Source organism: Pararge aegeria, chromosome 21 (genome assembly GCF_905163445.1).
Source record: "Pararge aegeria chromosome 21, ilParAegt1.1, whole genome shotgun sequence".
In the NCBI taxonomy this organism is placed as follows: Eukaryota; Metazoa; Arthropoda; class Insecta; order Lepidoptera; family Nymphalidae; genus Pararge; species Pararge aegeria.
In genome coordinates, this window is record NC_053200.1 from 12,631,313 (window position 1) to 12,647,054 (window position 15,742).

At 33.5% G+C, this 15,742-nt stretch overlaps 5 protein-coding genes across 5 annotated transcripts; 2 read left to right on the top strand and 3 right to left on the bottom strand.

The window, feature by feature from the left end:
* Positions 1-60: 60 nt before the first annotated feature.
* LOC120633084 (inactive glutathione S-transferase D3-like) lies at positions 61-2,742 on the top strand. The gene is made up of 3 exons (XM_039903186.1): positions 61-812; positions 1,514-1,681; positions 2,570-2,742. Exons 1-3 carry the CDS (start codon positions 465-467, stop codon positions 2,705-2,707), a joined length of 654 nt encoding a protein of 217 aa, XP_039759120.1. The 5' UTR covers positions 61-464; the 3' UTR covers positions 2,708-2,742.
* Positions 2,743-2,801: 59 nt separating this feature from the next.
* Positions 2,802-3,458, bottom strand: LOC120633085 (methyltransferase N6AMT1). The gene has a single exon (XM_039903187.1). The coding sequence runs from the start codon at positions 3,423-3,425 to the stop codon at positions 2,805-2,807; it is 621 nt and encodes a 206-aa protein (XP_039759121.1). The 5' UTR covers positions 3,426-3,458; the 3' UTR covers positions 2,802-2,804.
* LOC120633086 (SNAPIN protein homolog) lies at positions 3,417-5,616 on the bottom strand. The gene is made up of 4 exons (XM_039903188.1): positions 5,434-5,616; positions 4,716-4,866; positions 4,097-4,262; positions 3,417-3,559 (listed from the first exon to the last, which is right to left on the bottom strand). The coding sequence occupies exons 1-4, from the start codon at positions 5,525-5,527 to the stop codon at positions 3,434-3,436; spliced, it is 537 nt and encodes a 178-aa protein (XP_039759122.1). The 5' UTR covers positions 5,528-5,616; the 3' UTR covers positions 3,417-3,433.
* Positions 5,617-8,296: 2,680 nt separating this feature from the next.
* LOC120633220 (leucine-rich repeat-containing protein 49) lies at positions 8,297-12,844 on the bottom strand. Its single transcript, XM_039903372.1, has 11 exons — positions 12,807-12,844; positions 12,566-12,735; positions 11,930-12,061; positions 11,626-11,835; positions 11,259-11,537; positions 11,020-11,173; positions 10,788-10,927; positions 9,561-10,688; positions 9,265-9,463; positions 8,934-9,158; positions 8,297-8,689 (listed from the first exon to the last, which is right to left on the bottom strand). Exons 1-11 carry the CDS (start codon positions 12,831-12,833, stop codon positions 8,486-8,488), a joined length of 2,868 nt encoding a protein of 955 aa, XP_039759306.1. The 5' UTR covers positions 12,834-12,844; the 3' UTR covers positions 8,297-8,485.
* A 239-nt stretch (positions 12,845-13,083) lies between these two features.
* Positions 13,084-14,589, top strand: LOC120633382 (lanC-like protein 3). The gene has a single exon (XM_039903585.1). The coding sequence runs from the start codon at positions 13,252-13,254 to the stop codon at positions 14,539-14,541; it is 1,290 nt and encodes a 429-aa protein (XP_039759519.1). The 5' UTR covers positions 13,084-13,251; the 3' UTR covers positions 14,542-14,589.
* Positions 14,590-15,742: the final 1,153 nt, after the last annotated feature.

Consider the following 15,742-nt stretch of genomic DNA (forward strand, 5'->3'; position numbering starts at 1 on the left):
AATTTATGTCATGTCTTTAACTTGAACATAGACAATAAATAGTAAAATGGTGTTGCGAGAACTGTAAAAAATTAGCTTTTTCGCAAAGATAAATATTTATTTACTGTTTGTGTGAGATTAATAACAATTTAATACCTATAATTTTTAAATAGGTTCTGACTCCTGTAATCAGAGTTTTTAACCTTTTCCAAAACCTGTCGCCTGCTGTCTCCTGATCAATTTACTAAAAATGTCAACTGTCTATACTCAACATAACACAAACGAGTTCTTAAAAAACTGGTTTACATACTTTCATTATTATTAATAACTTTATGTTACACCAATTCATTTTTAGTTGAAATTCTTCTTTTTCTAAAATCTAAATCGTGTTCTAAGTTGACCTTGTATTATATTCTTATATAGGTAGCGACAACTATTTGAAAGTAACTTTTGTTAACCTAAGTCGTAAGAATTTAATTCGTATAATGTCTACATCAACAATTAAATTGTACCACTTTTCTGTGAGCTCACCTTCGCGAGGAGCCCTTTTGGCTGCAAGAGTTATAGGAGTGCCAGTTGAAATTGTTATTATAGACTTGATGAAGAAGGAACAACTGAATGAGAGTTTCATAAAAATTAATCCCCAGCATTGTATCCCTACGCTGGACGACAATGGCTTTGTTATTTGGGAGAGTAGAGCCATAGCTTGTTATTTAGCAGATAAATATGGGAAGGATGCTATATATCCCAAGGATTTGCAGCGCCGCGCGGTCGTCAATCAACGATTGTACTTTGACAGCTCGTTTTTGTATCCAAGAATCAGAGCTATTTGTGTATGTTTAAAGCTTTATAATTTATAACACCTCCACAAATACTAGCCACTAACTCTGCTGACTTCAAAACATCACACATATATAAACTCCAGACATGTATTAAGTGGCATTGACAAAATAATTGTGCTTTGCGCATCATATAAAGTTATGCTTGAAAGACAAGAGCACCTTCACAAAACAACCTCACTATTTAGTGTTGTAACTAGGGTTGCCACCCATATTTTATAAAAAAAGTATTGTATGTTATTTCAGATAATTGTACTCCATACTTCATAAGTACACGAAAGTACTTTATTTGTTATGATTTCATTTTGTTTTGAAAAATTAATTTCTTATTTACTGTACCTAATTTAAAAATACACTCTAAAGATCCAGTGCAATTATTTAGTAGTTATACTACTAAATATACATAACACATACTTTAATTGTATTAAAAAAAAAATTGGAAACCCTAGTTGTAAGACACAAGACTTTATTATATTTCATTATCCCAAGGAATATTATAGGAATAAACTTTTACAATAGGACTCTAACTTACAACTCTTTAAGTGGTAGTCTAAAACTAGAGTAATCAGTTGAAAAACTCATAATTTAGTACAACTAGTATTTTTGTAGCTCTTCAGGTGCTATTTAACTTCATGTCTCAAACAGTTGTCACACACCTTTAGACATAAATTTATAACTGTGTTATTTTGTTTTAGTATCCAATCATATTTGAGGGTGTTACAGAGATTAAGGATAAGCTAAAGGATGAGCTGAACAATTCTCTTGACTTTCTCAACCAATTCCTAGATGGTAACAAGTGGGTTGCCGGGGATCATGTGACAGTAGCTGATACTGCAATTATTGCATCATTGACTTCAATACTTGTAAGATATAAATTTATTTTTCTAGCGGTAGCCCACTTTTACTACGAGCAAAAAATAGTAACATATTTAATCAATGATATAAGAATGTTCTGCAAAATTTTCCTGGCAGAAAGTGGAATATATATTTTCTCTGTGATAAAAAAAACTAGATAAGATATCTAGTGCTCATTTTAAGATATTAACATATTATATTTTGTCAATAAAAAATAATACATTTTACTGAATATTTGGTGCAAACATCCATGTTGTTTTCTGCCACCAACAAAAATTTAATCAAACAGAGTTTCTGACTTTTTTTGCATCTGCAAAAGAAGCTTCACCATTCTTCTTCTACTTCTGCTTGCAACCAGTTACAATCTATTGTGACACAGCTGGCTAGATCTCCCAGCAAACATTGGCCACTACCAAGAACAGCAGCACTTTCCTTGCTGGATTTTAGCATTTTTAGTTATAATATATACTTCCTGAAAAGAATGCTACGTTTATGCATCAACATGGGGCAGGAACAGATTAAGTGCAGCAGCGTCTCCGCAGCCTCTTTGCAGAGTCTGCATAGATCAGCTTTACCATACTCAAGATACATATGCACTTACAGCTCCTTTTGCAGATGCAACACAGATGCAGGACATTCTGACACTCATATTTGCAAAATTTCAATGGCCTTTTCATTTATAGCATGATAGAGTAAATGAGTTAATAGTATATTATTTATGTGCTGTACAAACTAAGTCAAGTGACATGTCAATTGCCTGAGTTGTATCTATTTATTAGTGTGTTTATCACTCAAATATTATTTGTAAATAAACACTTAAATATTATTCTATGGATTGAAATCAATGTGACAGGGTACTCTAAATTTTGTACTAACCTCAAGGTAATGTTTTCCAGGAAGTTGGCTGGGACATTTCAAATTTTTCCAATATTCAAAGGTGGCTTAAAGATTGTGCTTCACTACCTGGTTATGAAGAAAACTTAGAAGGTGCAAAATCCTTTGGGTCTATAGTCAAGAAGAATTTAAAACAGTAAACTTTACAAACATAGTTTATTTTACTTTACATATTACATTTTATAAATTCTTATATGTATAAATAATGTTATATTATTATGAATAATAAACTTTCTCTTACCTAAAAAACTTAAAAACCATTTGTTGTTCATTCCTAACTCTTCTCATGATTACCATCTCAGATTTGTAACCATAAATAGACATAATTTGTATAACTTCATCTGGAATGTTTTCTTCTATCAGCAGCAGGTAGACAGTGCCATTTGTGGTTAGAATTTTTGGTATCATATGTAATAACCTGTCTGTTATTTCTCTTCCCTTAACACCTCCTGCCCAACTTGCTTCAATACCACAACCCCTACATTCATTTGTCTCTGTCACCACATATGGTGGATTAAAAATTACTACATCAAACTTTTGATCAACAAAGCAAGTGACTAAGTCCATGTTAACAGAATCAAATAACACATTATTTCTAATTGCAGTACTGCGTGACATATGACATGCTTTCAAATTGATATCAGTGCTGAAGCATAGAGTATTTGGAAAAGCCATTCCAAATGCAGTTATTACTACCCCACTTCCAGATCCAACTTCTAAGCAGAATGTAGGGTTTTTAGATTTTATATATCCAAGATCTTTTTCCAAAGCATCAATTAAAAGGAAACTGTCTTCAGCAGCCTCATAGACAAAATCAAAATCTGCCTTGTCTATGTGATTTTGATAGGGAGTCTCCATTATTTCTATCAGTTAATGCTGCCGTGATCTGGGGCTATGGTACTTGTACTTTGTTCAGGTTCTTGGGGTGTTGTGCTGATTGTATTAACACTCTTTTCTTTTTGTACCATACGTCTTATTTCATTCAATCTATCCTAAAATGTAAAATTAATATTATGAGCAGAGAAATTTGCAAAGCAAAATGTTTATTGCTCCTGCAAAGACGCTGAGGAGAAAAAAGTGACTGTTTTACAAAGTAGCTAATAAGAAAAAAGTGGCTGTTTTATAAAGAAGCTGAATACCCAAACACATGTTTTAAAAATGGTTAGGTTAACTCAGCATTTGGAGGACTGGAACCTAACTAGAGGACTTTGGCAGGAGAAAGCTAAGCTACTTTTTTCTGAAGGACTGTTCCAATTTGTGCAGAATTTAATCACTTGGGTAGGAAGAAAAGTCTATACTGATTGTTTTCTGTAGTTCTTTATTCAGAAATGGGAAAATATTTATGTGCAGAGAAATTTGTAGGTAGCTGGTTTATTATTGATCACATTTTATTCTCTACATTCCATTATGCAGGTTGAATGACAGGAATCTTTTAATGTGCTACCAAAAACACTTTTCCTTACTTATTTTTAAAGTGTTTCTGTTAAGATTGCTTTATAGTAATTAATTAAAGATATTTTTTTTCATACCTGTGATGCTTGTAAAACATTAAGCACAACAGTGACTTTATGTTTACAAGCAATTAGTTTCTTGACATACGGGTCCAAGTCAGGATGGCTGTTCAGGGCCTCTTTTACTTTCTGTAACTCTTCATTCAACAACTCAATCTGTTGCTTTAACTCCAATTGTGATATTCTGATAGGACATATGTTGTTTTTATAGAACATATCATCACTGATCACTCTCAGCCTATGTCCCAAACAGGGTACAGGTTTCCTCTCTCATGTGAGACCAAGTTTAGATTCTGTTATATTAATTATACTGACAGTTAGACTTAGTTAAACAAAAAGGATTCCACACCCATGGAGTTAGTTTTGAGACATTTATGGCCTTATGAATGTGGCATAACATCTTTTTTTTTTAACTACTTATTAGTGTTTGGGTTTTACCTTTCAATAGGTAACATATTCTGTTTGGCATAATTTTTCTCAGAAGTTTGGTTAGTTGCTTAGCCAAGTTGAAAAAAATTGTGGAAAGTACAATTGATAACCGCCCATGAAACATATTTTTATTGAGAATGCTAAATACTTGTTATGAGGTTACAAGTTAGAGATTATTTATCAAAAAGACTCAAAAGTGTAACTTTACCTTGTAGCTCGAACTCTGTCATCAAGTTGGTCCACAGTAGGTTTAAGAAGGCCTAACAAACCTTCTGCTAGTGTATCCCTTGTCGGGTTATCACACAAGTTACCAGTATTTTCATCAGCAGATGTTGTTGTGCTCTCTGTGTCATCCATGACTTCAAAAACAATTTTTACATTAAAGAGAAACGAATTTGGTTAGAAATTATTTCTAGTTTTTTTTTTTTTTTTTAAATTTATTTTACGGCCATGGATTCAAGTCTTTTAAGGCCTTTCAAAAAATATAACAGTTTAGCTTAGAACTAAGATGAGTTTAAATATTACATTTTAGCTTAAAACTAAGATAAATTTAAATATAAAATTTTAGCTTAAAACTAAGTAATTATCATTTTCTTTGAAACATTAACTTAAATCTCACAATTTTTCTACACTATTACAAATAAAATCAGAAATAGGCATAAAATATAAACTGTTTCTTACACACTTCTTGGCGGGGAACACTCGTTTTAAGTTGGTTTTCAGTGTTAATTCTGTCTATTTCACTGACTAATATTAATCTTTGAACACCAAAAGCTGAACAACTGAATATAATATCATTCACGTCAGCCTTCTCATCTTTGCAGTACTTGCATTTTTTACTTTTATATATCTATGAAAGTGTGCTGGCACCAGGCAGTGGCCAAATCTCAGTCTATTGATTATAGATGTAAACTTTGTGGACTCACACTTCGTTTTTAAATACCACGGTCGCACTGGCATTTCTGCTTTCTGAATTTCCGCATACCATTTTCCTTTATTTTTAATAGTCTCGTTCCACATTTCACTCCACAATCGTGTTTGTCTTGTTTTAAGTTTGTAACATGAATCTGTAAATGGCACTTTGATATTACTTGAGTAATCCTCGTAAAAGTTAATTCTTCTCGTAGCCGTATCCACAACTTCATTACCAGTTATACCTCTGTGGGAGGGTACCCATAAAAATTCTACATTAATTCCCCTTTGATTTAAATTCAGTACTACATTTTTCATTTGAAAAATAACATAAACTATCTTATAACTACTAAAATTAAAAATTTTAACCGCTAAAAGAACAATTTTGGAGTCTGTTATTAAAATAAAATTATTTATACACGTCAATATATTCCAATGCCTTTGACAAGGCAATGCACTCGGCAGTAAAAACGCTACCGTCAGAATTTAATCGATATGATCTACACAATTTTAATTGTAAGTCATAAAAAGCAGAACTTACAAATTTCAGATTTTTAGACCCATCTGTATAAATCCTATAATAATTCTTGCATTTTTCTTCAATAAACATTAAAAAATCCTCATTAGTTTTAATATCAGTGATATGAATTCTGTTTTCTAGATTTATTACATCACTAGTTGTACCCTGCCACGCTCCGCTGGGGCACATTGTGATTGAATGGTTGAGAAAATAGATAAAAACAATCCTTGATGCGTATTATATATCATGCAAAATTTTCAGCCCGATCATTGCAGAACTTTTTGAATTTTTGAAGCGTACACAAACCAACATAACATTTTTATATATATTATGTGTTTTAGCACTAAAATGTCCCTCCTACTTCCAGAGGCAACCAGTATTATTTGGAAATTATAGATAGTTGCAATCATTGACTGCAAATCTTACATAGACTCGTCCGCACTTAAAGTTTTAGTAGTAGTACCTATTAAAGCGTTTTGTGGCCAAGCTTGTCCAGGGAAGTCCCTACTACCCCCATGCCTGTTTAAGCTGCTAAGCTTCGTTCCAGTCCGAAGGGTGTCATTTCATAGGATGTGTTCCTTGCATGGCATTCAAAGTGTTCCTCTGTTTATGGAACAAATTATGGTTTTTCACTAACCATTAGGTTACCACAACTTGGTCCATCATTTATTACTATAAAATAACCTTTAGGATGTTATCAACAATTATAATTATATAAATAATTTTATCGCCCCCACAATCTCCTCTAGGGCTAAAATTTTTCGAAATCTGATAGTAACATCAAACTCAAACAATGAAACATGAAACTTTTATTAAATTTTAAGTCAGTGGGAATTTTAGTATAAAATTTTAATTTTTTTCGTTAGCACCCCTTTAATCGATTTTGTGATTTAAACTTCATTCAATACATTCTTGTTTGCTCGTAACATAGCCCAAAAAAAATCTGTCCAAATTTCATGTCTTTTTAGACATGCTATACACTTCAGAGATTTAACACTTATAAAAAAGTTAGCCTATCCATTAAGTCAATGTATCCTCTACATGGATGCAAAATTTCAATTCAATCGGATGTATAGTTAATTAGTTTGAACGGAATAACCATAAAAAAACTCTATAGATTTATATACTAGTATAGATATAGATAGTGACAATCATATATAGGCCGAACGCCATATTTATATTTATAGCAATACTATACATATATGTCATAACAATTTAGAGAAAAAAAGAAGAGATTTTGCTTTTGGTTGTAAAGTTTCAGTTGAAGATTCAGTTACTTTTAAAAGTAATAATTTGTCCACCTAGTAAAAATTAGCGGACAACTGTTTCAAACAAAACTTTTCGGCCAAATAAACACGTCTCACTGATAATGGAGGGATACAAGTTTCCACTTCCATTGAGTTGATTGGTGTTGAGCGCATTGCTCCACTTATTATCCGTAAACCAATGGTTTGAGTAACATCCAGTTTTTTTAACAGTGTTTGCTTCAAAATCAGGTATTGATGTTTATATTCGGGAGTCCGTTACTGCTTTTATCATTATCGGTGATGAAACCCTTGCTTGATGAAAGCCTTGGCTTTAGCAAAATTTACTGACTATATTCTTGAAGTAGAAACTGGGAGAAAAGGAATCTTAAGGCTTTGTTGTTCGTAGTATTTGGTATAGTCTTTTAAGTGTCTTCTGTCTAAGTACATAAATACATACACGAGGTTTTTTACTTTTTTTTCCTGCCGTGTCATATTATTGCAAGAGGTTTAGTCAAATATGACCCACATTGATAACAATTAAAATAAAACAGAAAATTATTGTTAACATAAATGTTTATTATTTCTACATAACACGATATTATAGAAGTACATTCTTATTTGCTAAGTCAGTGAATCGAAATATATTATTTTAATTGGCTATTTATTCTTGCACTAAGTCTAGTTCTTTGTCTTATAACTATTGAGCAACTATGTGAAGTAATATTGTATCAGTTCCGAAAATATGGGCTATTATATCTATATCTAATATCGAGAAACGAATGGAATACAATTTTTTCAACAAAAAATGTGAAGTGTATAAATAGTATTAATAAATAAACTCTAAAATATCAATTAATGATTAGGAAACCAGTTTCTCACTAACAAATAGACATTTTTCAAAGATAATTGAAAACTGCAAAACGATATTTATAAATAAGATATTTTTAACGAAAGAAAATTTTGGAAAGGTTAAGTGAAGATCGATTTTAACTCCTCGATTAACGACTCCTCATTGTTAGTTTTAGGAACAAGGTTTTTTTGGATAGTGAAGGAAAAATATTTATTTACTATCCATATTGTACATTATATACTCGTAATAAATCATCAAGATCATTTTTAATTAATTAGTGCTGTTCACTTGGTATGTATAACTAATAAAATCTCAGATAGTAAAATCATTTTCTCTATAGTTCTAAAAATACGTGGAAAATGCACCCAGACCAATATGGGTCTGTAGTTTTTGTAATAGATTAAAAAATTGAGCACTACAAATTCAATAAGTACAACTAGCAAAAGGTGTCACAAAGAGTCCGTAAGCATGCGCATTTGTTCTTTAACATGGTTTTCCATATTAGCAAAATCTCCTAACACTTCTTCAATCATTTCCACGAATATTGTAGGCCACTGAAGTTCAAGGGTGCGTAAACGAATAGCCGCTCCACATGCTAGCTCAATCACGTGCGACAATTGACCACGTCCACGGACTCTCCAACTCATATCTTCCTGTTGAAATTCCTTAGTAATTAGTTATAAATTATAGAAGTTCGAGAAGTTGCCCACTTTTTCGTCCGCGTTTATGGGAACAGTTTCATTTCTTGGCATAAATAGTAGCCTTTGTTACTTTCCGTCATTTCAACTAACTCTAAGCTAGAAATCAAGTTGATTGGTTCCCTAGATGGGGCGTAAAGGACGGACAAATAAACAAACACTTTGCCATATTAATCAGCATAAACTGAGGATCATTTACCTGCGAAACATGTCCTTTCTTATACTGCAGCGCTTCTTTTGCTATAACATCACGTAAAGCTGGATCTGCAGCCCTTAGCCAGGCTTTGGCACTGGAGCTGCTATTTCCACTTTTGCCTAATCTCGACAATAAAGGTTGCAGCGGCGCGTCAGGAAGTGCACGGAGCACCATATCACTTAAGCCACTATATGTTTTGTTAGCTAGCTTTATTTCTTCATCCGTAATCTATTCAAAAGATTAAATCGTTATGTACTTATTAACGTATACTTATGTATTTTTTAGGTAATTTGTTTTACAATTTTTGATAATCAATGAAATAAAAGCTAAATACCGGTTCATCATTGATTTCTTTTAGGCCCCAATGAGCAAGTCTATACACAGTATATTCTCGCCAAATTTTGACACAAATGGGGTTTCCTTCAGGCATTATATTTAAACCAGTTAAACCTCGCAATTCCGCTAAGGCATGCAATTGACCTAAATGTTGAAGTCCAGTTGCGCGTACAGATATGTGAGTAACATTAGGAAATCTAAAAATAAATGATAATTTTACTTTAGGCATATAATAAAAATTCGATATGGAGCTTAATGCATATTATATAAGTACTCCTAATGAATACAACTTACTTGGCTTTTAGTTCTGGTAAAGACTGAGCAACAGCGTGAAAATGTACGTAGTGAAAAGCTGCACGAGTTACAGTACGTGCTCGTTCCCAATCCCAATCACGAGCCAGTCGCCTTACTGCTCCAGCACCCCACGCACTAACAATACCATCACAAACTTCAACAAGATAATCAACACCCTGTTCCCTATCTTTACATTGAGGCAGTGCTTTAGGTACTGGCTCTGATGATTTTAAGCTCGCTAAATTTTTAGTAGACTTAGCTTTCGCAGTTGAAGCCCGGTGCGCTGAAGAAGCTCTTTCGTTTCTTCTTGTTATCGTTGCACTACGAATATTTCTTGTATTTGATCTACTGTTTAAAGAACCTTGTCTTTTTAAACATTTGCTATTATTGTCACTTCCTGATGTCGATGATGTCGCAACAGATCCAAAGTTTGTACTACACGAAATATTACTGGTATTTTCACAATTATCGGAAATCCGTGTGACTGCTTTCGCTCTCCGACTTTCTGGGTCGCAAACTGATTTAGATCGCATTGTACCAAAGTTTTCTCTTCGTCTTAATACTGTTGGAACCCTTCGAAGTTGCCTTTTATTGGTATCACTTTCACTATCACTAGATGTAGAAGGTATAGAACTAAAGGAAGAATCGCCTATTGGTTCCACACTAGAAATACTCTCCCATCTTTTTAATACGGGCTCTGTACTGTCGTTTAGTTTAACATTTTCGAGTGAAGATATTATTGGCAATAAAATTGGTGGTAATCTAACATCACTGCTAGTAGATGTTGAATGGGAGGCGTCTGTATCTTGAGAGGCGCTTCGTTCAGAAAAATTAACACGCCTCTCAGAAGGTTTCCGTGCAGTTGAGCTTCTCTGTAATTTATGCGTAACAGGTTTTGGAATGGAAATATCAGAAAAAACTTGTGTACTAATGTTGTTGATTTTGCATTCTGATTCTTCTTTGTCTATTTTTCGTGTTGACGCAATTAAATCAGGAATAACAGTTGTTTCTACAGTTTGAATCTCACCACTATGCGTGCTGTCAACAGATTCGGTTTCTAAATCTTTTTCAATATCAACTTTTTTAACAGGGCTTGTAGCAGTAGTTACAAAGCATTTGTTCTCTGATCTGAAAATAGAATGAGTTATTTGATGACATCATTACAACACAAGAGTTTCCAATGAGTAATAGATTTAAATATTAAATTGATTACAATGGTGGTCAAACCTGAGTAGTTCCCAATTAGTTCGAGCATTATTTATTATTTGATCACGTCTAGCAGCTTGTTGAGCCGAACCACTTAATGCACAGTATGCTGCATGAGCAGCTTCCTTGTTATTGCGCCAAGCCATGGCAGCATGTCGAACCTGCCACAATCAAAACAGTGCATAAAATAAACGTTTTAATTCTTTTATGTTGAGCATAAGCGTTTTTTATTTACTATAAATACAATTCTTACCTGGTCACTGACATGCATGTTTGTTAATGTAATTAGATTTGGAAGATATGATACTAAAAATGGAGTGCAATCGCCACCTAAAGCTACTGGGTTACCGTCCAAAGAAACTTCTGTGAGGGACGTAGCTTCAGCTAACGATGAAACATCCTCAATACTGAATAGGAAAAAATAGCTGTTTAAATTACTTTATAAATTAAAATTTATGAATTCAGTAAGTTGAGACCAGCCATAATTTTTACCTTTGTAGATCATTGTTACCAAGATACAGTTTTTGTAATTTCATTGTATTTTGAAAACCAAGTAATTTCCTTAAACGGTTTCGTTTTAGGTTTAATTCACGCAAAGACACTAATCCCTGAAGATCCATCGGTCCGATACATTTTATTTGGTTGCCTGCTAAATTGAGGACTTTAAGCTCACTCTGATTGGACAAACATCCTACTTTTGTTATCCTATTACCATGCAAATCCAGCACTTCAAGTTTAAGCAAATTGGACAGACCCTCTATTCTTTTAATTCTAAAAAAGAAACATATTATTTTTAGTAAATAAGCACTTCAAAGCAATCATAAAATCTACTATTGAACAAAACATTTCGTGATATTACCTGTTTTTGCCCAGTAGAAGAACTCTTAAGCTAAAAAGTTTCTCAAGTGACGTAATTTTATCAATCTGATTGTCATACACGTCTAAAAAAACTAGTTTACTCAAATCCAAAGGAGAAAGCCCGGACAATGTGTTAATCAAATTGTGTTGTAAAGATAGGAGACGTAATCCAGGTTCACCAACTATATGTGGTATGGATGAAAGACCACGCCTGTAAATTATGTAGTGTTAGTAATATAGGTATGTGATAAGTTTAAGAATAAATGAAAAAAATTGGATAGTTATTTTTAAAATATGTTACTTACCTATCCAAACTTATTCGGTCGGGCAAACGGTCTTTTTCTTGTGGGGTTCGAGATAACTGTACTTTACCCTCGCCCACAGCTTGCAAATTAACAGACTCATCTTTTATATCTTCTTTGCAGATGTAATTATTTCTGAGGATCATAAATAAATGTATACGTAATTTTGTTCGATATATTATGCAAACGCTTCAAATATTAAATAATTAGGTATTCAAAATTTAAACAGTTGTAGAGAGCCATATGAACATAAAGTAAAAAAAATTAGAAGGTTTATTTCGTTTTTAATCTTAAAGTAAATAATTAAATAAATACTAAATAAATATACTAAGACAATACACACATCGCCATCTAACCCCAAAGTAAGCTTAGCTTGTGTTTTGGGTACTAAGATGACTAATGAATATTTTTTTATAAATAAAATACATGTAAATACCCAGACACTGAAAAACATTCATGCTCATCACACAAACATTTTCCAGTCGGCCGTCATTATAACATGAATGTATAAAATCAGACAATTGTCGGTCGACTTTCAGCAACAACCTAAATTTATACTTTATTGTAATATTCTCATTCATAAATGATATTTGTATGCTTAGTTATACCCAGAAGATAATATTAAAATATGTTATTTACCCAGTGAGTGTGGTGTTTGACCGTTGCAATGAAGACCTGGAATCAGCCAAAGCAGGCCGTATATGTAAGAATACACGTCCATCGCCTCCAGCACCTGTGTCAACTCGTGGGCCAGCAACATCTAAAGAGTGTGCTGATCTTCCTCTAGCTCGAAAACCGATTTTTCTTACCTGAAAAATGATGTAAACCATTTTAACGATTAAAATAAAGATCACATAATAAAAATAAATATTAATCTTACATTTCCACGATTGTATGTAATAGGCATTATAAACGAAAGCTATAAGTCTTAGTATTGAATTGGCCCCATTTCATGTGACTTTAGTGCTATTAAAATAATAAATTCGTACAAAAGGCAGTTTTGGTCCATTTTATCGTAAACTGTTGCTAAGCAACCGTCAATATGTTAGGTATTACAACACCAACACGGCACTATTGTTATTAATTTGAACGCAGCCATGCTTTTTATGTCGAGGTTGGTTTTTCGTCTGTTTTAAAATTGACAGCAGTGGGTCTGTGAGAAAAACTAAAACAAAAAATTAGCAAAAAATGTTACCAATTCTAAATTCAAGTGTATTGGTTTTGCTTTTCTATACATGATCAAATCACTGACCTTTATAAGCGTACTTTTACTTTTATTTTGAAAGAAGTGTCGGATTATAGCTGGATTAAACAGACGCCAATTAATGAGTAAACTGCTTGAAAAGATATTTTTATTTCGAATTTTACGCAATTGTATATCCGCTGCAACACCGTACCTCAACATGGTTCGATTTTTTCCTAATCCGTACGAAGATTACAAAAAAGGAGCGAGCCTGGTTCTGGATAAGAATCTGATAATCTCGCAAATAAACGAGCACACTAAAAACATAACTAAGCGTCTACTGCCGCAGCGTAAAAATGTGGACGGTGGGCTTTACGTGGGTATAACCGGCGTTTCTTATATGTTTTATTATTTGTCGAAAAACCCGTTGTTATCGTCGAATAAAAGCAGTTATATTGAGAAGGCAGTAGAATACTTAACCCCAGCTATAGAGACATCGGCGGGCGACAAAACGTCTTTCCTTCTCGGAGACGCCGGTACCCACGCACTGGCGGCGGTTTTAAAACGAGAAATAGGAGACGAGACATTCTCTGACCATTTGAAAACTTACAAATCGCTGTATGGTCAGTATTTAAATCCAAAATTTTTGAAATGCGGTGGTGATGAATTCTTCGTTGGTCGCGCTGGTTATTTAGCTGGAGCATTGTGGGCATCTCGCGAGTTACAAGCACAGATATTTACAAATGAAGAGCTATATAAAATATGCGATGTGATAATTGATTCAGGTCGTGAATATTCAAGAAAACATGGGAGCTCATGCCCTTTAATGTACCATTATTATAACACTGAGTATCTAGGCGCAGCTCATGGCATAAGTTTCATACTACAGATGTTATTATCTGTACCTGGATATTTGCAACATAATAAATCAGCTGCAAATGATATTCAATGTACTGTTGACTTTATTTTGTCACTGCAGACTGAGGAAGGCAACTGGCCTTGTTGTATGGAGGAGATAGGTTTGCCTGAACATAAACTTCTTCACTGGTGTCATGGTGCTCCGGGCACTGTGTACCTTATGGCGAAGGCATACTTAGTATTCAAAGATGAAAAGTTCTGTAATGCTTGTATCAAGGCTGGAGAAGTTATCTGGAATAAAGGACTGCTTCGTAAGGGTCCTGGAATATGTCACGGTGTTGCAGGCAATGGTTATGTATTTCTCGTTTTGTTCAGATTAACAGGAGATGAGAAATATCTTTATAGGGCTAACTCATTTGCTGCCTTTATGAGTACTGATGAGTTTCTGAGGGATGCCAGGCTTCCTGATAATCCAGAGAGTCTGTATGAAGGAACAGCTGGAACTGTATGCTTTTTAGCTGATCTTTTGGTACCGGATAATGCAGCATTTCCATTTCAAGATGTATATTATTAGTGTGAAACTAAAACTAATTACAATAGGTACTAAAACTAATTATTTGCACATGAATTGAATTATTTATTCATGCAAATTACAATTTATTAATATGAAACATTATTTTTTTGTGATGTGCTTTAATTTGCAATTGATATTCAATGTACTGTTGATTATATTTTGTCACTGCAGACTGAGGAAGGCAACTGGCCTTGTTGTACGGAGGAGATAGGTTTGCCTGAACATAAACTTGTTCACTGGTGTTGTAGTGCTCCAGGTACTGTGTACCTTATGGCGAAGGCATACTTAGTATTCAAAGATGAAAAGTTCCATAATGCTTGTATCAAGGCCGGAGAAATTTTCTGGAATAAAGGACTGCTTCGTAAGGGTCCTGGTTAAGTTGTTGTTTTATTCCTTTTTTTTTAAATGAAAATTGGGTAAAAGGATACTTTAAGAACACCAGGCTGTCAGTTTTCCTCACAATGTTTCCTCTACTTTTAGGCTAGTTTTTTGTTATCATAGTATAATGTTAGTAACAATTTCTGTGTAATCTTTGAGATGTGTATATAAATAATAAACAAGCGTGGTAAAGAATTTATAGAAATAAATAAAAAAGAAGTGTCAGTCTGCATCTTAGGATTATTTCATATGCTTTATATTATATTGGCTATTTGAACAACAATTTTAAATCCGATTATTACAGACATGAAAAAAAGTTTTGTCTGTCTGTTTATCTAGGGAACATACTCTATTATATGTTAGGTAAATAATGCCCGTTTTCACTAACAACGAACGCCTAAATTACTAACGCCTAATATAAATTCTTAAACATAACCTTTCTCCAATAGTTAACACCTAAGAGTTGGTGAAACTTTTTTCTATACGTAGATATCGCCTATATCATTAGGCTTAATCAAACGCTTAAATCGGTTAAGCGTTTCCTAGGTTAAGTGAAAACGGGCATATGTCATCTTTTTTACGCGTCGGCACCGGAATCGAACCGAGGACACCATAATCCGTAGTTGAACATGCAGACTACATGATTAACGAAGCACTACAACAATTTTTCGGGAGTAAAATAAAAATAGCCATACGAAAACGCTCTTGGTGGGAGGGGCTTATGAGGAGTGGCCCGCATGCGTTATTTGTACTACAAATGTACTTTATTGTCATAAACTTTGGATAAATGTACATTACCGAACCGGAAACACATCTACAGAAA

What these genes read in the sequence shown, in the direction of transcription:
- LOC120633084 (XM_039903186.1), top strand. Translation starts at nt 465, where the DNA reads ATGTCTACATCAACAATTAAATTGTACCACTTTTCTGTGAGCTCACCT. An exon ending in CAAGAATCAGAGCTATTTGT is followed by an intron (nt 813 to 1,513) that starts GTATGTTTAAAG and finishes ATTTTGTTTTAG; the next exon opens with TATCCAATCATATTTGAGGG. An exon ending in CATCATTGACTTCAATACTT is followed by an intron (nt 1,682 to 2,569) that starts GTAAGATATAAA and finishes AATGTTTTCCAG; the next exon opens with GAAGTTGGCTGGGACATTTC.
- LOC120633085 (XM_039903187.1), bottom strand. Translation starts at nt 3,425, where the DNA reads ATGGAGACTCCCTATCAAAATCACATAGACAAGGCAGATTTTGATTTT.
- LOC120633086 (XM_039903188.1), bottom strand. Translation starts at nt 5,527, where the DNA reads ATGTGGAACGAGACTATTAAAAATAAAGGAAAATGGTATGCGGAAATT. An exon ending in GTGGTATTTAAAAACGAAGT is followed by an intron (nt 4,867 to 5,433) that starts GTGAGTCCACAA and finishes TTGTTTTTGAAG; the next exon opens with TCATGGATGACACAGAGAGC. An exon ending in GACAGAGTTCGAGCTACAAG is followed by an intron (nt 4,263 to 4,715) that starts GTAAAGTTACAC and finishes ATGTCCTATCAG; the next exon opens with AATATCACAATTGGAGTTAA.
- LOC120633220 (XM_039903372.1), bottom strand. Translation starts at nt 12,833, where the DNA reads ATGCCTATTACATACAATCGTGGAAAT. An exon ending in TTACATACAATCGTGGAAAT is followed by an intron (nt 12,736 to 12,806) that starts GTAAGATTAATA and finishes ATCATTTTTCAG; the next exon opens with GTAAGAAAAATCGGTTTTCG. An exon ending in CTTCTACTGGGCAAAAACAG is followed by an intron (nt 11,538 to 11,625) that starts GTAATATCACGA and finishes TTTCTTTTTTAG; the next exon opens with AATTAAAAGAATAGAGGGTC.
- LOC120633382 (XM_039903585.1), top strand. Translation starts at nt 13,252, where the DNA reads ATGAGTAAACTGCTTGAAAAGATATTTTTATTTCGAATTTTACGCAAT.